The sequence below is a fragment of the Macaca mulatta genome, chromosome 7 (assembly GCF_049350105.2).
Source record: "Macaca mulatta isolate MMU2019108-1 chromosome 7, T2T-MMU8v2.0, whole genome shotgun sequence".
NCBI classification, from domain to species: Eukaryota; Metazoa; Chordata; class Mammalia; order Primates; family Cercopithecidae; genus Macaca; species Macaca mulatta.
The window spans coordinates 29,507,631-29,533,726 of NC_133412.1; the positions used below are offsets into that span (position 1 = coordinate 29,507,631).

Genomic DNA, 26,096 nt, shown 5'->3' on the forward strand with positions numbered 1-26,096 from the left:
AAGTTTTTTCCTTCAGGATAAATCATCCTTACAGAAAGAAAGTTACTAACAGCGTACTATTATTTATGGAATCATTTTAAGCAAGCAAAGAATTAAAAGGTAGATACATGATTATATTTCCTTGACTTTTTAAACAATGTTACACATAATCACACATTACACATACCAAGTTTATGTTTTAAAAAGTCTTAATGTTACTATAAATATTTTTTGGTGATCAATTCTCTTCTTACCTATTATTGGTTGGATATTCTTTTCCATTATGATAATAAATTGATGATATATTCGTATAGCCACATCACTGAGAATCTGTCTGTATTCTGAAAGGTCAAAATTGTTCAAGCAATTCTTATTCTGATGTGGACTATTATGCTTCATGAATTCCTAAAAGTAATTTTAAACAAAGTATTAGAATAATACAAACATGTAGGAAATTAATAATCAGCTACTATAACTCTTTTACCTTAAAACTTAATGTCTGATTTATATCAAATGAGTTCATGATGCTTGGGGTAGCATGTACCTTCTATAAGAGAAAAATTGCACTGATTTCCTATATGATCCCAGTCTGTCACACTATCATTGTCCTACCCACTTCCCTACAAACATTGTCCCTGGAACCTACAGACTAAGTGGAAAAGCTCATAGAAAGCCCATGGAAGCGTATAGGAAAATGAAACAAAACTGCAGAGCATCCAAGGAAACACACTGCTACGAAGAGGTAAGTGGATACAATAAATGAGATTCATAACCTGATAATTATAGGGTACAAAGTTGAAATATTTTAAAGTGTGTGTTATGGATTGAATGTGTCCTCCTAAAAATCATACGTTGAAGCCCTAACCCCCTAGTGTGGCTGTATTTGGAGATGGGGCCTTTAGGGAGGTAATGAGGTTAAATGAGGTCATGAGGATAGTGGCGTGATCTAATAAGATTGGTGTCCTCATAAGAAGAGACACCAGAGAGAGCTTGCCCTCTCTCTCCCTCTCCCTGACCCATGCACCCAGGAAAGGTCCTGTGAGGACACAGGGATGGAGAAAGTGGCTGTTAGCAAGCCAGGAAGAGAGCCCTCACCAGGAAGTGACCATGCTGGCACCCTGATCTCAGATATTTGGCCTCCAGAACTCTGAGGAAATAAATCTCTTGTTGAAGCCACCCAGCCTGCGGTATTTTGTTATAGTAGCCTAAGTGAACTAATGGAATATGTTTAACATGTTCAAAGAGACTAAAGAAAAAGAAAAAATTAAGAATAGGACATTATGGGGCTGGGCATGGTGGCTCACGCCTGTAATCCCAGCACTTTGGGAGGCTGAGGCAGGCGGATCACTTGAGGTCAGGAGTTCAAGACCAGCCTGGCCAACATAGTAAAACCCCATCTCTATTAAAGATACAAAAATTAGCTGGGCATGGTAGTGCATGCCTGTAGCCACAGCTACTCAGGAGGCTAAGGTAGGAGAATTGCTTGAACATGGGAGGCGAAGGTTGCAGTGATCCAAGATCATGCCACTGCACTCCAGCCTAGGTGAGAGAGTGAGACCCCATCTCAAAAAAGAAAGAGAGAAAAAAAAGAATAGGACATTGTGGTAAGAGGCAGAGGTGAAAAGGAACAAGAGAGATTTTAGAAATAAAAATATGGTAACTGAAAAAGCAGTCAGACAGGGAAAAGAACATTCTATACATGGCTGAAGGGGGCAAAGAAAGGATCATAAAACAGTGCTGAATAAGGCATTCTTCCACTAATGTCTCCCAGATAGCAGTTTGCTGGAAATGGACTAGTCTGTGCCTCCTCCTGTTTTGGTATTCTTTTTAGTCAGAGGTTGGATTTTCTTTACTTCTCCTTTTGTTCTATAGTACTAGTCAGATTACTGTTATATTTTATTTTACCTTCTTTCCATTGGGACAACTGTTTATCTTTATGGAAGAGGATATTAGATCATTACCTTACATATCAATTTTGGATAGGTAAAAACATAATTGTCAACTCTAAAGGTGAACTACAAAAGTTTAGAAGAGAGTATCTTCATGATCTCAGGGCGGGGAAGAATTTCTGAACAAGACACAAATCATAAAAGAACAGGTTTGACAGATTTAAGCATATCGAAATTCAAAAACTGTGTGACAAGGGACTTCATAAAGAAAATTAGAAGTGAAGCTACAGTCTATCCATATGATATAAAGACCTCCTACAAATCAATAACAAAAACACCAACCCTAAGAAAAAGAAAGAAAGGATGTGACTAGGCAATTCAAAAGGAAACCCAAATGACCAATAAACATATAAAATTATGCTTGACTTCGCTAGTGACCAAATAAATGCAATTTAAGTCAACAAGATATAATTTTATACCCTGAACTGGTAAAGGATAAGAATGTCTGTCAATACCAAGTGTTGGTGAAGGTATGAGACACTGGAAACATCATACACTGCCGGTGGGGCTGTGAAATGGTACAGCCATTTTAGAGAGCACTGAAAACCCTGAAAGCCACTTTGTTATTTTAGTTCAATGAAATTTTTCTCTGCAGGTACTTGAAGGTGGAGAACTCTTTTATGACATCAGCCTCCTGGAAGCAGAGTCAGAATGGCAAAGGAAACATATTTATAGATTATGGAGGAACAGTCAGGGTCCTGTAGAGAGAACAGCTGTGAAGAAACAGGCATTTTAAACCAAGGGCTGTATTTTGGAGTCATAATGCTAAACGTCTTACAACCAGGAGGAAACTTAAAATTTGTCTTATCTACCTATTGATATAAAAGTAATGGAAACCTAGGAGGCCTAGTACCGTGCCCAAAATCTAAGCTGCTTCCAGAAGTCTCTTGCCTGTGGTGTATACCCAAGAGTCCAACAGATAATGCGCTGTTGGCCTCCTGGGTGAAGAGAATAGAGGCTCTATTGAGCTCTGGCTCAGGCGGTTCTAGACTGGCTGTCAGCACAAAACAAGCAGGTGAGCGCCCCCTACCTCTTCTCCGCTGTACTGCTTCAGGCAATTGAGAAAATGGCAAGTGTTGGAAAGCCAAAAGGACAGCATTTCAAAGTCTTCTAAATGTTCCTTAGAAAAATAAGAAAAGACAGAATTGGACTTAATTATTATTTGTACCTCTGAGCATCTTACCTGTTTGGTTATTTGTAGCTTTTGACCAAAATTAATTTTTCTTTTATTCACTAAAGCCTTTATCTAATTCATACTATAATGATAAGAGCTTATATTTATTTAGGTCACAGTTTGTAACATGTTTCTGTACAGGTTGTGTCGCTCATTATGAAGTTGAAGCGGCCTTGAAGGAATGCATGAGCAGTGTAAGTTTCACTTCTTGCTCTCCTAAGTTCACATTCTCACTGGGAAGATAGATAGGACAGAGTTTAGTAGGTGGTCAAGTACCCACACAATGGTTGTAGACTGTGCTACAAAGCTCAGGGGATGGAGAGAGAGGATGGGGAGGCAGAGCAGCTGAGGAAACCTCAGAGAGGCAGGAGGTCTAGCCCTTGAGGGAAATGGGTGGAGAGACAAGAGCTCAGGACTAGGACTGCTGGGGAGAAGGCCTCCACTTACAGGGCAGGAAGAAGAGGAACAAGCAGCGAAGGCAGAGGTACAGTGATCAGAGGGGGAAGAGGAAAACAGAGAAAATCCTGGGATTTAAAAGACAAGGGAGGAAGCTTTCAAGGAGATGGTGCTAATGCTTTGGTCAATTTAAAGAGAATAAAAAGTAAAGAAACACCGCTGGTTTTAGTAAGAGGAATTACTGGTGATCTATCTGTAGAGTGATGGGTTAGAAGCCAGATTGCAAGGAGTGACAAAGAGAACTGGTGGAGACCACTAGTTTAAGCACTTTGGCAGTCCGGAGTGGAGGGAAAGGAACAGTGGCTAAAGAGGGTATGTGGGCACATCGCTGTAACTGCTGTGTGCTGGAGGTGGGGAGGGGCAGGTCCTGGGCACATGCAAAGGCAGTGGGAGGGGGCCACGGAGAAGTTGAGACTGAAGATGCTGGTGAGAAAGGGGTCTTACAGTCCTCATGCCATGCGTCTCTTGGTTTATGAATATTTGGCTAAACACCCCAGAGCATCAAGGGGAGGCAAATACTCTGTGTCCTGTGCTGGAACACAATACCAGCTTGTCTTAAGAAAAGCCAATTTATGCAAATATGGACAGGAGGAAAACATCAATTTATGGGAGCCCCTTCCAAAAACACTTTGGTGGCTCCTGTGAAGACGGTGACTATAAAGTATCCAGCACCAAACAAATGTGAATTTTCTATTCCTAACTCCAGATAAATAATGAATTCATGATACTTTTTGGAAGCAGAGGAGAATTACTATACTATGACATCTCACAAATCTAGTTTTTATGTTTCTTTCTTCCTAGAGTTTATTTATTTATTTATTTATTTATGAGACAAGGTCTGGCTCTATCACCCAGGCTGGAGTGCAGTGGTGTGATCTTGGCTTACTGTAACCTCTGCCTGCCGGGCTCAAGTGTTCTTCCCACCTCAGCTTCCTGAGTAGCTGGGACTACAGGCACACATCACCACACCTGGCCAATTTTTGTCTTTTTCGTAGAGACAGGGTTTCATCATGTTGCCCAGGCTGGTCTTGAACTCGTGAGCTCAAGTTATCTACCTGCCTCAGCCTCCCAAAGTGCTGGGATTACAGGTGTGAGCCACCACACCTGACCTTCCCTAGAGTATTTAAAAGAATTTAATTCCTCATTACTCTTTAGAACACATATTTTACTAAAAATAAGTTAGGATCTCCCTAATTAAAAATTCACATATATCCTAATATCGAACATCACTTCTCTTTTGGAGGGGCATGAAAAACAGTTATTTTAGTGTTACTTATGTCTTCTTGCCCCCTTCCAATATGGATCAGTACATTGTAATTCCCAGAAACGAGTACTTTTTAACATAACTGTAAACTGGTCATTTCCTAGAAAGAGAGAAGGTTTTTGTACTAACTCCACTGTGGCAAATGGAATTTCCACACTCAGGGTAGCATCAGGTCTGGCTTAGAACTAAGTCAACCACCCTACCCACACCCAAGATTCCAGCATGCGCTAAGCATTACCAGAGAACTCTTTTTACAAAGTAACTATCCCTGTAAGCAAGGATCCAGGTCTGTTTACAAAAATCTTCAACGCTTAGATACAGTTATTTACTCATTGATCATTTATGGAGTTTCCAGGAAAAATAATCAGCATGCTAAGAATGATTTTAGGATTATGTTTCAGTTGGAAAGGAAATTAGCAATAAACTTTGTGTTACTGTTAAGTTAGCCTTCACAAAATCCCACCCTTTGTCATTGTCATTTTTGATCATTATCCACTTGTCACACCATGAAGAGATGATTGCTCATAAGAGTTCAGTTGGTGACTTCTGATACGTACACCATACACACATGGTCTATGTCCTATGGTAGGTTCCCTCTCGCCCAGTGGTAAACTGCTGGCTGCCTGCTTGTCCAATCATTCCAATAAGGACACTGACTTAGGGAATGGACAACAGCAAGTTGGAAGGAACCTGGGTCCCTGCATGATCATATAGAACAGAGCCACCTTCCAACCTAGATGGCTCATTATGGAACTGCTATCAGCAAAGAACAATCCTCCATCTTCTTTAAGAAACTGTATATTGGGCAAAGGGAGGTGGCAGGTGTCTTATAGCTACAATAGCTTAACTTTACTAAGTAACTAACCTAACTAATACACAGTTCATCTTCATTTGTGGACTAGGAATAAAAATACACAATGTGCTTTTAGGAAGAAGAATTATATAATTGCCAAGGGAAGAGAGGAGTAATTTTTCATTCCTTTTCATTTCTCATGATTTACCCTTGTTACAGAGATAGAACATATACCCCTCACAGCTGATAAGTTCACACCCTAAGGGGATAGCAGTGGTGGGGGCAGTGGCTACCAGGTTGCAGTCTCGCCGGTAAGGCTTTGAGGGCTATGGCAGTTGCTCATCCATTTATCTTTTCCTAACAGTGTGGCTCCCTTCAATAGTGGGGAGGGAGGAATCAGGCGTCTCACCACACACGGGAGGCTCAGGAGGGGCAAAGACTGGGCATCTGGTCATTCCATAGATGTGATACCAAGGGCCAATGTCAAAGGCACTTCCTACCTTAACCACCTGCTTGATGCCATTAATGGTGCTGTTCATGAGGGACTTCAGCATGTTGGCATCATTCAGAGAGTCTGCGTAGCGCACACACATGAACAGGATATGAGCCGGCAGCCCGGGGATCATGTTCACCACCACGCCACGGGGCTTCAAGTCTGAAGCAGAGACAGCCAATGAGGATTACAGCTGACAGGTCAGCTCTTCTCCTAAGGAACCTGTGACTAGGGGCAGGGGCTTGTTTGCTTTTCTGTGCTTGATGCAGTGCCTGAATGTATATGGATTTATTTCCTCTTTGAGGAATTCCATCTGGCTCCTTTCTTGTCACAAAATACACAGGTGCCACTTGTTCCTCTTTTTGTTTACAAAGGACTTTCTCTTTCTTAAAAGGTTGAACAAGAGACAGAATCTTTATTTTTCCCTGGTGTGGAAACTCTGGATTTCAGACCCCAATTGTAAGAAAGGAACTCCAGTTCCATGCACCCCTACTCCAAGCTCTTTGATGAGAATGGAGTACAGTGTCTGCAGTCACATGAAGCTGCCTTGAATAGGGAAAGCAGGCACACACCAGTGCAGCAGAGGATGTCTAGCTGGCCTTGGGGAGAAGAGAGTGGCGGAGACGCACAGTGGGGATGAAGGGGAGAGAGAAACCTTACAAAAAAAGTTAAGAATAAGCAAACAAGGACGTCCCCCTGGCTGCATGAAGACAGAAGCACAAAGAAGAGGTTCACACTGTATGACGCCAGTGATGGGGGGAAAGAAAAGGGTGGGGGTGCTCACATGAGCTGAGGGGTTTCACTCGCAGAAGAGGAAGGAAGACTACATGCTGGCTTTGTGTTTTGAGATCTTGGGGCCAGCTGACAGGGAGGCAGATTTTTCTCCCGATGCCAGAAAACCACGTGGAAGGTCACAGTGAAGACAGTGCAGTAAGATTGTTTCTATGACCACCAGATCTTGAGCATGCACATGGGACATTCCTGTAACTGAGGCATGGCTGGGAAGCCCCATCACATTGCTGCAGAGAAATTTCTTGGAAGTCAAATGGAGCTCAGAGCTGCAATTACTTCCATGATGGCTTCTGTGCTGAGTCACAAAAATGAGGTGATGTTTCTTTTCTACCCTGGTCCTACAATTTGGAAAAGGTCAGGGCAATGGTTCTCAACTGAGGACAGCTTTGGCCCCCACAGGACATTCGGCAATACCTGGAGACATCTTTTATTGTCATCACTAGGGGTTGCTGCTGGCTTCTAGCGAGTAGAAGTCAAGGATGCTGCTCCATCCTTTGTTACTCACCATTCGCAGAGTTAACAGGTCAACAGTGCTGAGGTTGAGAAACTCTGGGCTGGGGTAAGAAGCAGTGGAAGAAGAAAGTAGAAAAAGGACCACCCCGCCCAGGACTTTGGCACTGACTGATGTGCAGATTCTCAAAGAGAAAGCAAAAATCCAGAGTTCCAGGTTTCAGTACCAAGAATGAGGTTCTGAATGAGCTTGGCCTCATCTTCTCTCTTGTATTGCAGCATTCCAAGGTACTCCTTAGGTCCTGAGGACGAGTGCACATCATTGGCTGTAGACAGAGGCAAACAATCAGCTGAATACACAAAAGCAGCTTTCACAGGTCTCATAATGTGACTACTCTCCTACCCCATTCTGGCTGGTTTGCACGTAAATGTCTGTGGCTTTCAGATACATTAAAACTGTACTGTATTGTATCCTGAAGAATTTCTCCAAGTAGTGATTCCTCTTTGTGAGTACATGAGTGAGTACAGCTGCTGCTGAAAAGGCCCAGTTATCCTTTGAAGAGCCTTATGAGTGCCTGATATGTATCCAGCACATGGTAACAGGAAAGAAATCCTAGATATTGCCTTGTCTTCAAGATGCCGATGCTACTGTGAAAGAAGACTCGTGAAACATTTGGTGTGCAAAGTACCAGTGTGCATGATCCTTACTGAGAGGGCTGTATTAGTTTCCCATGGCTGCTGTAAAAAGTTACTGCAAACACAGAGGCTTAAAACAACACAAATGTTTACTCGTACAGCTCTGGAGGTCAGAAGTCTGAAAGGTGAGCCAGGGTGGTGAATGGTGGTTCATTCATCCCAACAGTGGGGATGCAGCGGGGGCTGGAAGCACAGACCTGGGCCCTGCTCTCATGGGGCAGACTGCCATTTGTCATTTATTACTGAAGGAAAAGGATCCTGAGTTTGCTTGTGGACATTTCAAATTTGAGGTGAGAGTTGGGTAAGTAAGAATAAAGCCGCTCTTCAAAGAGGTGAATATAGAAAAAGGAACAAACAAGACACAGCCTTGGCAATAAGGCTGGGAGGAAGAGGAAAAAGTAATAAGGAATGAAAGAGTGAGAAATGTGAGCAGGAGCTGAACACAGGCAAAGTTCAGTGATGGAAACAGAAGGAGGGATGAAGGGCTGAGCGTCCCTTTCACAGAGGCTCACAAGGATGCTTTATGTGTGCAGTGCAGTCCATGTTCAGGATGTCTGCTTCTTAGCTCTCTACTTTTCTAATAGAAATTTGGATACTAACTAATCCTACATATGTAACAGGGAGAGAAGGTGAATTTCAAGCAGTTAATTGAAAACTTGTTCACAATTTCATTTTTTAAAAAAGGGAGCTAACAGAGGAAGAGGCTAATGTATTAATTATAGGATGTCTCTTGCAGGAACATCAACGTATCTGGTATCATCTGAGCGGGAGGGAGCTGTCTTCTTGTCCCAAAGGATCTTTTCGTTAGCCCAGCACTAGGTCCCAAACCTTACCACTTGAGAATCATTCCTTTGGGTTTCATAAGCTTTGGACCAGAGAGAAAAGAAACGAGTGCATGTTAGCCTTAGCTCAAAAGAATAAGAAAACAAGTATTGTTTCTTACCTTTTCCAGCTGTCTTGCTTAGTGTCTTGACTTGATCTTGTAGCTTTTTAATCACTCTGTCCTTCATGTCTAATTCTTCTTCAAGATCCTACAGCAATAAAAAGAAACCAGGATTTAGCTTAGAAGCACTTTAATCTATTTTTTTTTCTTTTTTGGTAACAGCTTTATTGAGCTACAATACTGTTCACATACTGTACAACTCACCCACTTAAAGTGTAAACTCAAAGGTTTTTTTAGGGTAGTCAAGAGTTGTGCTACGATCACCATTTAATTCCAGAACATTTTGTTACTCCAAAAAGAAAACTAACCTTTAGTGTCACTCTCTAGTTCCTCATACCCTTCCAGCACCTAGCAACCACTCGTCTACTTTCTGTCTCTATGGATTTGCCTATTCTGGGCATCTCATATAAATAAATTCATAGAATAGGTTTTTTGTATGTCTGGCTTCTTTCGCTTAGCATAAGGTTTTCAAAATTCATCCATGCCGTAGCAAGTATCAGCATTTCACATATTCTTATGGCTGAATAATATCCTATTGTATGCATGCACTACATTTATCTTGCTCTTATTACATAGGAATGCCCATCATAGAGAATTTAAAAATATGAATGTGAGAAAATGGGCTTTCTAGATGTCAGAAGCTGGAGCCAGAGAAATGTTCAGAGATTTGGGCCTGGTTTTACCTTTCCTTCCTGATAAGGAGGTGGCCTTGCCCATGCTGAATTTGGTTCCAGAACCAGGAGAGTCCTTGGATACCTAGAAATACTTCCTATAAAGGACATACAGTGTTTAAGTTCTTTCAGATCTGAGCCTTTGACACATATAGAACTCAGGCTTCTCTGACCCAGAAAGACCCACCATGCAGGGTCACTGCAGCTGTGTGCCCTCTAAGGACTCTTGGGGCCAAGGGACATTGTGCTGTTTCTACTCTGTGCGGCCACCTCTCTCCCTGCCACCATTCTGTGTCCCTGGCTAGACATGTTAGGAACTCTATGGACTTTAGAAGTGGAGGTGTCAGTAGAGCTTCTTCCCTCCAATTCAAGCCCATCTTATAACATATCTAATAAAATGGGTCACCCATCAACCCATAACTCAGGAAAAAAACCACTCTTAACATATTGATTTCATTCCTTTTTTCCCAATATGGTGAACGTACATTTTATAAAATTGGGATCATATTACATGCAAAATTTCAAATCCTACATTTTTCTCTAGTTATACTGCAGACATTTTCCCATGTCATTGATAATATACCCAAACCATCATTTTAACAGCCAAGTCATACTATATCATACAACAATTTAACCTTTGCTCTATTGTTAGATATGCATTTGATTCCTTTGGGTTGCTTTTTTTTTTTCTCTCTGATTATTAACACTATGATGATCACTCTGAACAAAAATCTTGGTCCACATGTTCAAGTATTTACTTAGGATAGAACCTTACAAGTTGTGTTACTGAGTCAAAGGGAATGTACTTTCCAAAGGTTCATGAGCCATACCTTCAAATAAGCCCTTAAGAAAGTTTATACCAATCTATATTCCCAGCAACCATGTATGACAGTGCCCATTTCAAGATGTTCTCTCCAGCAGCATCTCTATTAATTATTATTATTAGTAGTAGTAGTATTTTTAGAGATAGGGTTTTGCTCTGTCACCCAGGCTGGAGTGCAGTAGTGTGATCATAGCTTACTGTAGCCTCAACCTCCTGGGCTCAAGCAGTCCTCTTGCCTCAGCCTCCTGAGTAGCTAGAACTATAGGCATGCACCACCACACTTGGCTAGTTAAAAAAAAAAGTTTTCCTTGTAGAGATGGGGTCTTGCTACATTGCCCTGGCTGGTTGAACTCCTGGCCTCAAGTCATACTTCTGCCATGACATCTTAAAGTGCTGGGATTACAGGTATGAGCCACTGTGCCAGGCCCAGATCTCTGCTAATTTGACAGGCAAAAATAATACCTAGTTTTAATTTTGAATTTCTTTGATAAATAGTGAAATTATTACTAAATTTTTTTTTTTTTTTTAATCTCTTAATAAGAATTTCCTTTTCAGTGACAAAAGAGTCTGGAAAAAAAAATTTTTCTTTTTTTTTTTTTTTTGAGACGAAGTCTTGCTCTGTCGCCCGGGCTGGAGTGCAGTGGCCGGATCTCAGCTCACTGCAAGCTCCACCTCCCAGGTTTACGCCATTCTCCTGCCTCACCCTCCCCTGTAGCTGGGACTACAGGCACCTGCCACCTCACCCAGCTAGTTTTTTTGTATTTTTTAGTAGAGACGGGGTTTCACCGTGTTAGCCAGGATGGTCTCGATCTCCTGACCTCGTGATCCGCCCGTCTCGGCCTCCCAAAGTGCTGGGATTACAGGCTTGAGCCACCGCGCCCGGCAAAAAAAATTTTTCTTTGACTCAAAGCATCACATAGTGGCTTGAACAGTGTCACCCTGAAATTCATGTCCAACTCAAACTCCAGAATGTGGTGACTTTATATGGAAATAGGGTCCTTGCAGCTGTGGTAAGCTGAGAGTCAATATGAGAGATGGCTACTACAATTTAGGGTGGGCTGTAAATCCAATGCAGATGTCCTTATAACCGACAGAAAAGAACACAGAGACAGACAGGGAGAAGGCCAGGTGCAGTGAGGCAGAGGCTGGAGTCACACTGCCCCAAACCAAGGAAGACCTGGAGCCCTCTAGAAGCTGGGAGAGGCAAGGACGGGTTTTGCTTAGAGACTTCAGAGGAGTGTGCCCTGCTGACACCTTGACTTCAGACTTCTGACCTCCATAATGGAGAGAACACATTTCTGTTGTTTTAAGGCACCTGGTTTGTGGTCATTTGTCACGGCAGCCCTGGCAAACTAATACAGATCAGGTCTCATCTGTGGGTAGAATCCGCCGGCTAATGTATAGAGATGATACTCTTGTTGTATGTCCCTCTGCTTATATGTAACCGTGAGGCTACTCCGGGTTCAGAAAGAGCTATGGAAATGAACATGTCAGGCCTGTCGGCTCCCCAGCTCAGCGCACCTGTGGGGAGCAGAGCCAGACACTCAGAGGAGCTCCAGAAGAGGGCACCAGGACCGGGCTGTGCTCTGGGGCACCAGGAACGAACTCATAAATCACAATGCACTGGGACAGTCAGAGTAAAGGATCAAGTGGGATGACATGCGCAGCACACGCATGACCCACCCATGTAGCTTCTCCCTGACCACTGGCTCCACTGAGATCCCAGGGGCCCACAGAAGGCAAGGCAAGGCAGCCTCACACACATGGACAGCAGGTGGTTGCTTCTCTGGTGTAATATGAGGATTCCAGTCTCCGAGAAAGTCATATCCACCTCAGAAAAGACAGCCATCATGTAGGTGCCACTGATTGGAATTTGTTACTTCCTATTAAATGTTAAACTCCTGGAATGTCTCTTTTTGGATGTAACCATTCTTCAGAGTTAAACCCTGACACCCAAAATGTGTTTTTCCTCCATCAGGCTTTTCCTGTGAGATTGGAAATAGGGGCCCTGTCAGCGGGGAGAAGGGCACGTGGGCATGTCCACACTGACCCACTGGACTCGTCAGCCCTCCTGGGTCACCCTCTTGGAAGCTCTCAGGTCTTGAAGGGGCCCAAGAGGGTCTCAGCTCCTAGGAAAGTGGCCTACCTGTCACTTCAGCACTTCTCAGTCTTCCGGGTTCCATACAGCATCACAATTTCAAAATCATTGCTGGGACTTGACGTACGGTTACCCAATTTCATTTTGGTAAGGGCGTTTAAAACTCAGAAAAGACCTTAAACACTTTTAAAAAGTTGCTAAGCCTTCCATCGACATCACGATCATCTCATAGAAGAACATTTTGACTCTTAAAATTGTGGGAAGGCCACCCGCTGAGAAGAAAGCATGGGCACTCATATGGGGTGAGTTTTGCTGGGTAAAGCGCTCACACGTAGGCCTTGCTAGCCTCAGTGTGTTCCACAGCATGGTGACTCCATCCTGGATGGTGCCGTCCACTGATAGTGCTGGGGAACCACGGCCTGCACCTCACTGTCTCTCCTCCTTCACCCTCCCCAGGCTGGCCTATAAGTCTCTGAGGCCTGTAAGTCCCCAACGCCTTCCCAAAGCCAACCTCAGAGACCACGTGTCTTTTGGGATAAGAAAACAGACAGTTCTGATAGAAGGACCTTTGGTCTATAGATGTTAATTATATGCTTTAGGTGGCACGTCCCCCCTTTCAGCATCATTTGCACACAGACAGTCTCCATCACCAAGTTAGAAGACTTCTCACCCTGTTTTCCAAAGTGAGCCGAGATGCTTCCTGCCAGAAGTTACTCTTGACTTCACTTTCAGTTTCAAATTGTTTCTTCAAGTGGTCACTGGCCTCCTGCATTTCTTGAATCTTATCAATCAGCTTCTCCTTCTCTTTGGTATGTATTTCATTCTGGGCTTCCATGGCCCTGAGAAAGGGAGGGAGGAATGGCTGGTATCAGTATGACCGTCATGGAGAAGTCACTCACTGTCATAGCAAGTGGTGATATTTCCAAAGATGGGAGAACACCTTGGCCAATTTCTGTGTAAAGCAAATAGTATTTGAATAGGGGCGTCCTTCTGGGGGAAGGAAAAGAGACCAGGACTGGCTGGGACAGAAAATTGTCCATGGACTCCTCTAGTCTCCTTCACCCAATAAGAGGTTCCATTCTCCACCCAACCCCAGCCCCACTCACTGTTCCCATGGGACATCCACGCCCACCATACCCTGTGACAGCTCAGCAGTCATCCCCTTTGTGACCAGCCTGGGGATCAGACACTCACAAAGCCAGGGATCAGATAGAAGAGAGGAAGGGAGACCATGAGAAGAGTTCCAAAATGGTGCCTTGCTCCTTTTCCACTACTTTGGGTCCTCATCCTACTGATAAAGTCACATGACTAAAGATGCTCTTGGGGATGTCAAGTGTCCATTTATTATTTTGGAAAAATAACTGTCTCAACAAGTTGGCAAAAAAACAGAACATTCTCCCCACAAGGCTCTGCCAGGGCATGAGGCCCTTTGTTGGTCAGGATGGAAATGGGGGGATTAGCAATGAAGATTTTCCATCGACATGGGTTTTTAATTCTTACCCTAAATAGTCTGCTAATAGAAACCGTTCTCTCTCACAGACTCTTATCCGTTGTTTGAACAGATTATTCAAATGCATGGTATAGCATTTCAAGGGTACAAAAGTGTACATATACAGTGAAAAGTACAGGTCCTCCCCTCCTCTGTGCATCAGTCACCAAGCCTGGAGGCAACCAATGTATTGTTCCTTAACAATCTCCCAGAGATGCTGCAGCTGCTGCTGCTGCTGAGTGTGCTGTATATACACATATTTTTTCCTTCCCATTGGAATGGCAATATATCATATATATTAATTAGCATCTGGCTTTTTGGCATTAGTAACACATCTTGGTATATTCTACAGTTTCAGAAAAGCATTACATGAGCATGAACTTGAGGTACACACATATTTACACTTACTTTCTTTGTGTTCCTTCCTCCTCTTGACTGCGATTTAACTGATTAGACAATTCTTCTAGTTTTCCTATAATAAGAAGAACTGTCAATACTTTGTGAGGAGTGGGGGGGGGCATATCACTGCATTCTGATTTGGGTTGGGTATTATTTTCAATTTTTAAAAGTCCTAAACCAGGGGTGTCCAATCTTTTGGCTTCTCTGGCCCATATTGGAATAAGAATTGTCTTGGGCCACATATAAAATACACTAACAGTAACAATAGCTGATGAGCTGAAAAAAAAATTGCAAAAAAATCTCGTTTTAAGAAAGTTTACGAATTTGTGTTGGGCCTTCTTGAAAGCTGTCCTGCGCTACATGTGGCCCATGGGCTGTGGCTTGAACAAGCTTGTCTTAAACTGTATCCAGGCAGAGATTAACTTTTATTTGGTCTGAACAATGTTTAAACATTTTTAAACCATCATTTAAAAATTGTAATATTTCACATAAAAATCTGGATTCCTGGGTTTTCTTTAAAAATAGGAATCTCTAGCAATACTGGGCTCACATTCCCACTGGGCAACAATCACTGGAGCTTGGAGGCAGAAGCCTCTTTATTTTACTGTATTTTTTTCAGAGACAGGATCTCACTGTGTCACCCAGGCTGGAGTGCAGTGGCGCAATCATGGCTCGCTTCAGCCATCACCTCCCGGGCTCAAGTGGTCCTTGCACTTCAGTCTCCCACACAGCTGGGACTACAGGAACATACTGCCATGCCTGACTTATGTTTTAAAATTTTTTGGGCTGGGTTCGGTAGCTCTTGGCTATAATCCCAGCACTTTGGGAGGCCAAGGTAGGTGGATCACCTGAGGCTAGGAGCTCAAGACCAACCCGGCCAACAGCGAAACCCCATCTCTGCTAAAAATACAAAAAAAAAAAAAAAAAATTAGCTGGGTATGGTGGTGGGTGCCTGTAATCCCATATACTCAGGAAGCTGAGGCAGGAGAATCGCTTGAACCTGGGAGGTGGAGGCTCCAGTGAGCAGAGATCGCACCATTGCACTCTAGCCTGGGCGACAAGAGTGAAACTCAGTCTCAAAAAGAAAAAAAAAAAGTTTGTAGAGATGAGGTTTCATCATACTGCCCAGACTGGCAGACTGGTCTCAAACTCGAACTCCTGGCTTTAAATGATCCACCCGTCTCTGCTTCCCAAAGTGCTGGGATTACAGGTGTGAGCCACTGCACTCAGCCTGCACCTCCTTCAAATGTCCTACATACCTTCCCATATGTTTCAACTGGCCCCCTTCTCACATTTGTTACCTGCCCAGCCCCCTGGAGAACCAGAGTTTAAAACCCCCGAGTACGAGGACATTTCAGTGTCACTTCCTGGGTATGGGAAACCATTTTCTACAAGCAGGTTCATGACGGTTTCAGTTACCTTTCATTTTCTCGGTTTGTTCATTCAGGCGGATTTCAAGATCTTGCTTCTGCTTCTCCAATTCTGAAATTTGCTGTTTAAAGTCTGGGATCATCTTTAGAGAAGAATTAGAAATATTAGAATATAAAATACTTTGATCTATGAACTTTAAAATATTAGAAGCAAACTAAACTGTCTTGGCATTCAGCCTGTGGAACATATAATTGTGTAAGAGAGCCACGACATTAGACTGGATTAACATTCTTTTTTTTTTTTTTAACCTCAAAACCTATATAGTCTCAGGAAATACCAGTATGCTCAGAGGAAGCAGTTCTCATACAGCTACGATAGCAAGAGAAGGATGCGTACATGTATAGAAATCCTGTGTTGAGTTGAGGAAGGAATTAGGTGAAGAAATGGCAGCCGACCTCTTTGGTCCAAGCCCAGAGCCATCATCTCCTCATCTAGGAACAGGAAAAGCCATCTCAAAGGGTCCCACTGCAACTTTTGAATTCCAGGACACGCACTGCTCTGTTAGTAGAGGTCTGAAATCACCCAGTAAGTTTCTCAATCCTTTGTCCCTATCTGTATATTTCCTTACACGTCTATTGCCTCTACCCGCAGTTAGGTTAAACAGGGTTGTTTTTTTTTTTTTTTCCTTCCCCAAGTTTATAAACATGCTCATTTTAAAACTGAGTGGCTGAGATCCAGGCCTCCGAAGTCTAAATGAAGAATACAGACAGCCACTGATTTACGATGGCTCAACTTACTATTTTTTGAGTTTGTGATGGTGTGAAAGTGATACGCATTTAGTAGAAACCGTACTTCAAGCAGCCATTCAACCATTCTGTGTTTCACTTTCACAGTATAGTATTTGATAAATTACATGAGATATTCAACACTTTATTATAAAAATAGGCTTTGTGTTAGATGATTTTGCCCAAGCGCAAGCGAATGTAAGCATTTCGAGCACGTTTAAGGCAGGCTGGGCTAAGCTACGATGCCTGGTAGGTTAGGTGTATTATATGCATTCTCAACTTACAATACAATACTTCCAACAAGTGATGGGTTTATTGGGACATAGCCCCATGGTAAGCTGAGGAGCATCTGTACTTGTTTGACTGTGCAATTGTGTCTCATTGCAAATTCCTCATTGAAATTTCATCCAAGGAAAAAACAAAGGTGTAAAGGTCCCCCACTACTGTTCCCTGTGTCCACCCCTGGTCCTCAACTGCTGCTACAGCCCCGAGATTTCCTAACACTCCCAGTTTAGGGAGAGGAGAGGGTAGTAAGGAAGTAGGGGAGCAGCAGCCAGTGAGGCAGGACAAGAATGCTGGGAGAGCTGGGCATCCTGGAAGCCGAGAGAACAAGGCGGAGAGGGCAAGATTAGCATCGCCAGGGGCTGCTGAGACACAGTAAGATGAGGGTGCAAAGGAACCCTTAGTGCTCAGCTCTGTGCAGGCAGAGTCAGCCAGTGGTGGGGGCACACGACAGAATGGGGTGGTGGGCAGTGAATGGGAGGTGTGCGAAGGGAGTATGCCTAGAGGGTCTTCGTAAGTCTGACTAACTCACCAAAGAAATGGGTGATGGCCACAGGAGTGTGGGGTTAAGACAGAGATGGCTTTTTGAGTGAGGAGATTCCTAAAGCATTTCTTCAGGCCAGTAGGCATGAGTTGGAAGAAAGAATGAGACAAATGCAGTGGTTAGGAATGCACGTCATGGAAGAGGAAGCCCTTGAAAAGGTGAGATTTGAAGGCCAGGCACGGTGGGTTATGCCACTTTGGGAGGCCGAGGCGGGCAGATCACGAGGTCAGGAGTTCAAGACTAGCCTTGCCCACATAGTGAAACCCTGTCTCTACTAAAAATGCAAAATTAGCTGGGCGTGGTAGTGGGCGCCTGTAATCTCAGCTACTTGGGAGGCTGAGGTAGGAGAATTGCTTGAACCCGGGAGGTGGAGGTTGCAGTGAGCTGCAATTGCGCCACTGCACTCCAGCCTGGGTGACAGAGTGAGACTCTGTCTCAAAAGACAAAAAAAACGAAAAAAAAATGAGATTTGAAGCATGAGCAGGACTGGCCTTCTGACACACTCCTGTTTCAAGAGCTACCCTTCAATTTTGTGGTCACTTTCCAAGGGGTTAGGGCTGGATTTAAATACAGACTTTAAAACATACACACTTACGCACACACACACAATCACAGCACCTGCACCCATCCTGTGGTGAACACACACACTCTTGTATCAGAGTGCTCTCTGGTCTGCAGTCATTTTATAGTTTAATCACCAGACTGAGTTATTTCACGTCTGGAAAAAGTAATTTATATCCACTCTTTTACTGCCAAGAAACTGAATTTGACTCCACTGACAAAGAACATCTCTAGTATGATGGCCATGACTGGGGCCCCTGGCTGAGACCATACCATATTCTCTGATGTTAGCCTGGTCACTTCAAGACGGATGCTTTCATTGATGTCATTTTCTTCTCTGAATAACTTCTGCAGGTGGTTGATTTCTTGACTTAGATGCACCACTTTGAAATTCAAAGCTTCAATCTCCTTTTCGTAGCACTCCTTCTGAGACTGGAAATGGCTCTCCAAAACACTATTAAAGGAAGGGTCAGGAAATAAACTGCATGGCCTTTATTCTGCTGTACGGACGGCTGGGAGGCAGTTATGAAGACCCACAAGAGCCGTGCACAAAGTACATCAAGTTTACTTATGCACTCACGGTTACCGGCTACAGAATCAGGAATGCCTAATTACAAAATCTTCTAGCTAGTTAGGAAGCATTATGTGGGGGTTAACATGTAGTTAACAATGAAGAAAATTTTAGAGGTTATTGTATTTTTACACTCTTAATAGTTAAAAAATTTTGGCCGGACGCACTGGCTCACACCTGTAATCCCAACACTTTGGGAGGCCGAGGTGTGTGGATCACTTGAGGTCAGGAGTTTGAGACCAGCCTAGACAACATGATGAAACCCCGTCTCTACTAAAAATACAAAAATTAGCCGGGTGTGGTAGCGCATGCCTGTAGTTTTAGCTACTCAGGAGGCTGAGGCACGAAAATCGCTTGAAACCCGGAGGTGGAAGTTGCGGTGAGCCGAGATCTTGCCACTGCACTCCAGCCTGGGCAACAGAGTGAGACTCCACCTCAAAAACAAAACAAAACATGTTCCGTATGATACTACAGTTGTGGATACGAATCATTATACATTTGTCAAAACCTACAGAATGTACACCAAGAGTGAACTCTAATGTAAACCATAGACTTTGGGTGACAGTGGCGTGTCAGTGTTGGTTCATCAGTCATAGTAAACACACCACTGCGGTTTGGGAAGCTGATCGTGGAGGAGGTTGTGTGCGTGTCGTGATGGGTATATGGGAACTCTCTATATTTCTGCTCAACTTTGATGTGAACCTAAAACTGCTGTAAAAAATAAAATTTATTAATTTAAATACATGCAACACATGCCTTAAATTTAAACGTATCTACATATCTCTGGCAACACTAACTAACTTATTTGATAATCGGTTTCCACTGTATGGGTTATGGGGTTTTTTACTAGGCATTTTATCCCATGAAGAGATTGCTCTTCATGAATAAGCTAATTACTTACTTCTCAGAGAAATATTTCTAGCGGTTATTTGGTCATTCTACTCTAAGGAATTTGTGTATCAATCTATGTTAAGGTACACTTTGGACTTTCCAATCGTCTATTTATTATCTCTGAAAAATAAAGAGGAACCCTGAGGAGAATTTCTAACCGTGTTGCTTTCTTCAGTCCTTCATAAGCAAACCAAAGTTCTCCATCCTCATTTAAATGTTCCAAATCTTCCATAGAGAGCCTGCAAAATAAGGAAGATAAAATCTATCATCTCTCTCACGTTTTACATGTCTTAAAATGTTTGATAATGCAAAAATGATTACCTGCTTCTTACATCTTCAATGTCATAGCTTTCGAGAAGTTGTTTGGTGATCTCCGACATCTTTTCTGAAAGGAAAAGGCAGAGTTGTATACATTACATTTGTGGATGATTTATCTTTTCCCATTCCCTTTCCAGGGCCCAGTTTTCTAGCTTCACAGTCTCCAGCTAAATAACTCACCAGCTATCCAATCAACCAACTAACCAATCTTCCAGGTATTCAACCAACTAGCTATTCAGCCTACCAACTAAGCAACCAAATTCATACCAAAGGACACGTTTCCTTAGCAGTGACACAGCTATGATAAATTCAGTCTACACCCATGGACTAAGAGACTCATATTTTTATTACCTCTCATTTCCCGTTTTTGTGACTGCACATGTTTCTCCACATCTATCTTCTGTGCCTGAAGTAGCTGTATCTCTTTTTCGAACTCAGAGATTGTCTGAATCACAGCAACGACGGAATCAGGTAAAGAAAAAAAACAGCAATTATGCTTTATATGAGACAAAGGGAACACAATTACGGCGTCGCCTGTCTACGCAAGACATCCTCACTGCAGTTTCTTTCTTAGCTAAGATCTTGTTAAACCATCATTGCCCACACAGCTTGGCCTTGAGGCATGCTTAACTACTCAACATGCCAGACCTACTGGGTTGTATCAGTAGAATTAACTTCCCTGGGCGGGGCGCAGTGGCTCACACCTGTAATCCCAGCACTTTGGGAGGCTGAGGTGGATGGATCACCTGAGGTCAGGAGTTTGAGACCAGCCTGACCAACAAGGTAAAAACCTGTCTCTACTAAAAATACAAAAATTAGCCGGGCATGGTGGCAGATGCCTGTAATCCCAGCTACTTGGGAGGCTGAGGCACGAGAATTGCTTGAACCTGGGAGGTGGGGTTGCAGTGAGCCAAGATGCTGCCATTGCACTCCAGCCTGGGTGACAAGAGCAAAACTCTGTCTCAAAAAAACCCCAAAAAACAAAAATCAAAAACCCAGAGTAATTTTTTTTTTTTTTTTGAGACGGAGTCTTGCTCTGTCACCCAGGCTGAAGTCCAGTGGTGTGATCTCAGCTCACTGCAACCTCCACCTCCTAGGTTCAAGCGATTCTCCTGCTTCAGCCTCCCGAGTATCTGGGACTACAGGCACGTGCCGCCTTGCCTGGCTAATTTTTTTTTTTTTTTTGTATTTCTAGTAGAGACGGGGTTTCACCGTGTTGGCCAGGATGGTCTCCATCTCCTTACCTCGTGATCTGCCCGCCTTGGCCTCCCAAAGTGCTGGGATTACAGGCGTGAGCCACCACGCCCAGCCCAGAGTAATCTTAAGAGATCACACTGGAGAGTTACCCAGTCTTAGCTACCAAAGAGAAAGTGAGTGACACCTACTGGTACCTCTCTGCAAGCGCAGTCTCACAATTTCCTACATTTAAGATACAGACCTCAGACTTCAGCCAGATGACAGGACTCCCACAGACTGACATCAGGCTCATGTGGCTGCTAAGAGTGAAGCAGTCACAGGAATGAAAGTGACCCTTCCTGATCATGTGGTCTGACCTCCTACTTTTAAACAATAGGGGACGGGGCCCAGAGAAGACACATACTTCAGCTATGGAATTCAGTGTCCACCCGGATGCAATTCCAAAAGCTCTTCTAAACCACACATGGCTAGTTCGTGACAATTACAAAGAATATTTGCATAATCCTGCTCTGATAATATGTATTTCACATATTTAGTAGAAGCTTAAAAGCTTTCCAACTTAATGATGAAATGTCTTACATTTAAGAACACAGGTACACTCAGGTTTAAGTTTTCTGGTAGGGAAACAATTCACTTAAGCCTTGATTGTCCAAGCATGGATCATTACTTCATCCATTCATTCATTTTTCTCAAGAGCTTTTTATTAAATTGCCCAGGAATATTTATATATTTTTAATGATAAATACAGGTAACAATATTTTTATGTATGATTATGCAGTTTTAAAAATTCTATGTGATTTTTCCCTCTCAGGTTTATAAAAATTTACTTAAAAATTTCTGCCATTGACAATTTATAGCTTTATTGATGTTATAATTTATGAATATAATGTGGAATAATTCAGCTGATTAACATGTTATCACCTCAAATATTTGTCATTTTTTGTGGTGAGAACATTTAAGATTTATTCATAGCAATTTTGAATGTACAATATGCTCTTATTAACTACATTCACCACACTCTGCATTGGATAATTGTTTTTGTAAATTTTCTAGTAACGGTTTAAATGAAATATTTTGATAATAAGGTAACTTAACTTTAATGCAGATGTTTATAGATTTATAGTGATGGATTATATAATAAGGATTCACCTCAATTTACAGTCTAATTTGGAAGTATTCTCTACATCAACATATTTAAATAACTTTACATAAATGTAATTTCAAAAAAGTTAGAAAGTTGACTTTTAAAATATAGAATACAATGATTGCTAAATCAAAGGCAGCCTGGAGGTTCACAGTTGGAAGGACTGAAGGAATCAGGCTCTATTTGCCTGTGGCCTTTACCCAGATGCTTTTAGCTGTCTAATCTGTGGGAACTTGGAATTGCAATCAAATGACTTAACCAGAGGGCAGGGCTGAACGTGAGAGCAGCTCTACCTTGGCCTGCTTGCTCAGGCGGGCCACTTCTGCCTTCAAGCCATCAGAAGTGATGTGCTCCTCCTCTACCAGCTGTTGGAGTTGCGTCTTCTCATCCTTGAGAGCTTTAATTACTTCTTTCAAAGACTGAATCTGCTTCTCATAGTCTTGTGTTTTCAGTTCAAAACTTTTTTCAAGAAGCCTAGGCAGCAAAAGAAGAAAATAATTTAGAGCTGAGTGTGGTGGCTCAAACGTGTAATCCCAGCACTTTGGGAGGCCAAGGCAGGCGGATCCCTTGAGCCCAGGAGTTCGAGACCAGCCTGGGCAACAAGAGAGACCCCCCCCCCCCCGTCTCCACTAAAAATACAAAAATTAGCCAGGTGTGGTGGCGCACGCCAGTAGTCCCAGCTACCCAGGAGGCTGAGGTGGGTGAATTGCCTGAGCCCAGGAGGTCCAGGCTGCAGTGAGCTGAGATTGTGCCACTGCACTTCAACCTGGGTGACAGAGTGAGACCCTCCCCACAACTCCCCCCACCCCCCCCAAAAAAAGAAGAAAATAATTTAGAATTGTCTCTACAGTCTTTACTTTGAATTAGAATACATTGTTTTGAAAACAACAAGAGGAAACAAGTTAATTAGGACCTACTGTGACAGTTCCAGCAGATAATGGCCTTATTTTTAGCAAACTGTTTCCTCTTCTCTTAGGTTAAAGGCAACTTCTTACACCTCCTGATCTGAAAGGTGTAGCTTTACAATGATCACGCACCGGGGACACTGGATAGGGAGCCTGAACTTAAAATACACACTGGTTGTTGGGACACTGTATTCCCAATCCCCCGGGGTTCCATGCAGTCCCCTGGAAGGGCCATTTTCCCTCAGAGAATATCCTGGCGTGCTCTGCCAAGTCCTGGCTCCTTCCTCGTTCCAAGGATCCTGCTGGGAGTTTGTTTGATCCTAAACAATAGAGCTATCTGATATGTCCAGGGGTCTAGCCCTTCAAAAATTCTGGAATAAACGGCAGCTAATCCAGGTGCCCAAAAGTGTGTGTAAATCCAACTGCTCTAGAAGGTTGCTCAATTAAAAATTTGATGATTAACTAAGAAAATAATTGAAAAGAGATACATAACCAGCATAGCCCACAGGGGCCCTGAAGCGGTGCCAGAAGCTCTATGAGTTTATTAAATCATTCTACTTGCTGAGCTGTCATCTCAGTTCCTTTTATAACTCGCTTTTATAGCACAAAAGGAAAAACTCTGAGAAAGAGAGCCACATTCCCAATAAATTTGTTTGATTTCTTTTTTATAGATTTTACTTATTTATTTATTTACTTTTGAGACGGATTTTTCTCTTACCCAGGCTGGAGTGAAGTGGCGCAATCTCAGCTCACTGCAACCTCCGCCCCCCGGGTTCGAGTGGTTCTCCTGCCTCAGCCTCCCGAGTAGCTGGGATTATAAGGTGCCCATCACTACACCCAGCTAATGTTTGTATTTTTAGTAGAGACGGGGTTTTGCCATGTTGGCCAGGCTGGTCTCAAAATCCTGACCTCAGGTGATCCGCGCCTGCCTTGGCCTCCCAAAGTGCTGGGATTACAGGCATGAGCCACTGCACATAGCCTCTTTTTTCTATAGATATTAACAAACTTTGTTTCCAGGTTTTTAAAAAAAACTGCAGTGCTCCCAAGAGGCCAGTAAAATGCCTTTGAAAAAGAAAACTGCAACCAGAAGTCTTCCTTTTTTTTTTTTTGGAGACAAGGTCTCATTCTGTCACCCAGGTTGGAGTACAGTGGCGCGATCTTAGCTCACTGCAACCTCCGCCTCCCGGGTTCAAGCAATTCTCCTGCCTCAGCCTCCCGCGTAGCTGGGATTACAGGCATCTGCCACCACGCCCGGCTAATTTTTGTATTTTTAGTAGAGACGGGGTTTCACCACATTGGCCAGGCTGGTCTCAAACTCCTGACCTCAGGTGATCTGTCCGCCTCGGCCTCCCAAAGTGCTGGGATTACAGGCATGAGCCACTACACCTGGCCCAGAAGTCTTATGTGAAAAGAATCTTAGACCCACAGACAGAGCTGGTCAGGAGGGTGCCCACAGACTGCAGGCCTCTTGGAGCCTCCTGAGAATTGTGACAGGGGCCAGGAATTCCCCACTTGGCTGACCAAGGGCTAAACCAAGCTACAGACGAGTGCTAACGAGGAGGCAGAACACGGGCCTAGAGACGGTGAAGAGTTTTACTCCCTTCACTGGCCTGCCTTGCCCTGACCCAGTTAGGACTGCAAACAGCCCACAATGACCCGGCCTCAGCCTGGCTCTCCAAACCCCCAGCTTGAAATGATCACTCCCAAGTGGTCCCTGCACGTGGACAGATGCCAAGAGCCGAGCTCTTCTCCTCACATGAAACACTCATCGACAATTACATTTTTCTAGGTAAATGAGTTAATTAGACATATTTAAAAACTGATGGAGGATCATGAAACACGTCATATATCTGTTAACTCCTGGAGCCATTCTGGGATATTCCCTCCTCTCTTTAGAATCCTATTTCCTCACCCAGACCCAGGCTGTCCTGCTCACTGCTTGGGAAAGGTTTGTATCCTACCACCACAGGCAGACCTGAGCTTTCTAGACCCCAAAAGGGATGTGCCAAGAATGTTCTATCTCTTTCCAGCACCCTGCCATGCACCCCAACTTTGAGATCTAAAAACCTTTGACTACTTAAGAGAAGGGAAGCCCAGATTGGAGTCCTTGGAGGTTAGCAAAGGGTTTGCTATTGAGATAGGAAAGGTGGGCTGGTACAGTACAAGGTCAGGCACCTGCCTTAATTTCTGTGAGGTGCGTTATTTACCTTATCTCTTGGGATAAAAGACAAACTAACAAGTACAATAGGTGGGGAAGGAAGGGAGGGAGGTTTATTTCCTAGGCAAGAATCTTAATGCTTGGATTTGGTGGAAGTTGAAGGTGGTGGTAGTCTCTGAATTTTGCACTGTCTTAGCAATAAAGTAAAAAAAAAGAAAGAAAGAGAAAAAGAAAAGGAGGAGAGGAAGGAGAGGAAGGAAGGAAGGAAAGGAAGGAAGGGAGGGAGGGAGGGAAAGAAAGAGAAAGGGAGGGAGGGAGGCAGGGAGGGAGGGAGGGAGGCAGGGAGGGAGGGAGGGAGGGAGGGAGGCAGGGAGGGAGGAAGGAAGGAAGGAAGGAAGGAAGGAAGGAAGGAAGGAAGGAAGGAAGGAGAGAGAGAGAGAGAAAAAGAGAAAGAAAGTAATTAGTTCCTGGTGATCCAGTGTACCCACCCAGCAGAAGCTTTATGGACTACTCTAGAATGTGTTCAGCATCTGATAGCACACATTGTGGAACTTAGCTCTCATAAATCTCTAATCTCACTTCCTAAAAATAGTCACATCCCACTTTCTTGTATCTGTGATCTCCTATATCACAGATAGTCACACCCCACTTTCTTGTATCTGTGATCTCCTATATGCAAACTGAGATGGAAAATATAAAACAGCACAGAGAGAAGAAAGAAAGTAGCTTTAAGGCAAACTAGATTCCATACATTCTTTGCCGTTCTTCCTTTTGTACATCATCAAAGAGCTGCTTGGTGAGGTTGTCCATTTTTTCTGTAAAAAGAGAATGCTTTTTGAGATATGTCTGCCAAATCAATGCCTTGATTGTTTCATGTTATGTTTCAGAAAGTGAGACTAT

General features: G+C 43.3%; 1 protein-coding gene across 10 annotated transcripts in view; it reads right to left on the reverse strand.

Moving 5' to 3' along the window:
* Positions 1 to 26,096, reverse strand: part of MYO5C (myosin VC) — a 108,930-nt gene that overhangs the window by 19,591 nt on the left and 63,243 nt on the right. For all 10 annotated transcript variants that reach the window (XM_077939413.1, XM_077939412.1, XM_028850929.2 and 7 more), the window contains 14 exons: positions 25,948 to 26,011; positions 22,427 to 22,607; positions 20,144 to 20,237; positions 19,796 to 19,859; positions 19,633 to 19,713; positions 18,286 to 18,466; positions 15,889 to 15,982; positions 14,479 to 14,542; positions 13,252 to 13,420; positions 8,990 to 9,077; positions 7,578 to 7,676; positions 6,116 to 6,270; positions 2,959 to 3,048; positions 234 to 384 (listed from right to left, as the gene is read on the reverse strand). In XM_077939413.1, the coding sequence (XP_077795539.1) occupies positions 234 to 384; positions 2,959 to 3,048; positions 6,116 to 6,270; positions 7,578 to 7,676; positions 8,990 to 9,077; positions 13,252 to 13,420; positions 14,479 to 14,542; positions 15,889 to 15,982; positions 18,286 to 18,466; positions 19,633 to 19,713; positions 19,796 to 19,859; positions 20,144 to 20,237; positions 22,427 to 22,607; positions 25,948 to 26,011 (1,575 nt within the window). The remainder of the gene's footprint in view (positions 1 to 233; positions 385 to 2,958; positions 3,049 to 6,115; positions 6,271 to 7,577; positions 7,677 to 8,989; positions 9,078 to 13,251; positions 13,421 to 14,478; positions 14,543 to 15,888; positions 15,983 to 18,285; positions 18,467 to 19,632; positions 19,714 to 19,795; positions 19,860 to 20,143; positions 20,238 to 22,426; positions 22,608 to 25,947; positions 26,012 to 26,096) is intronic.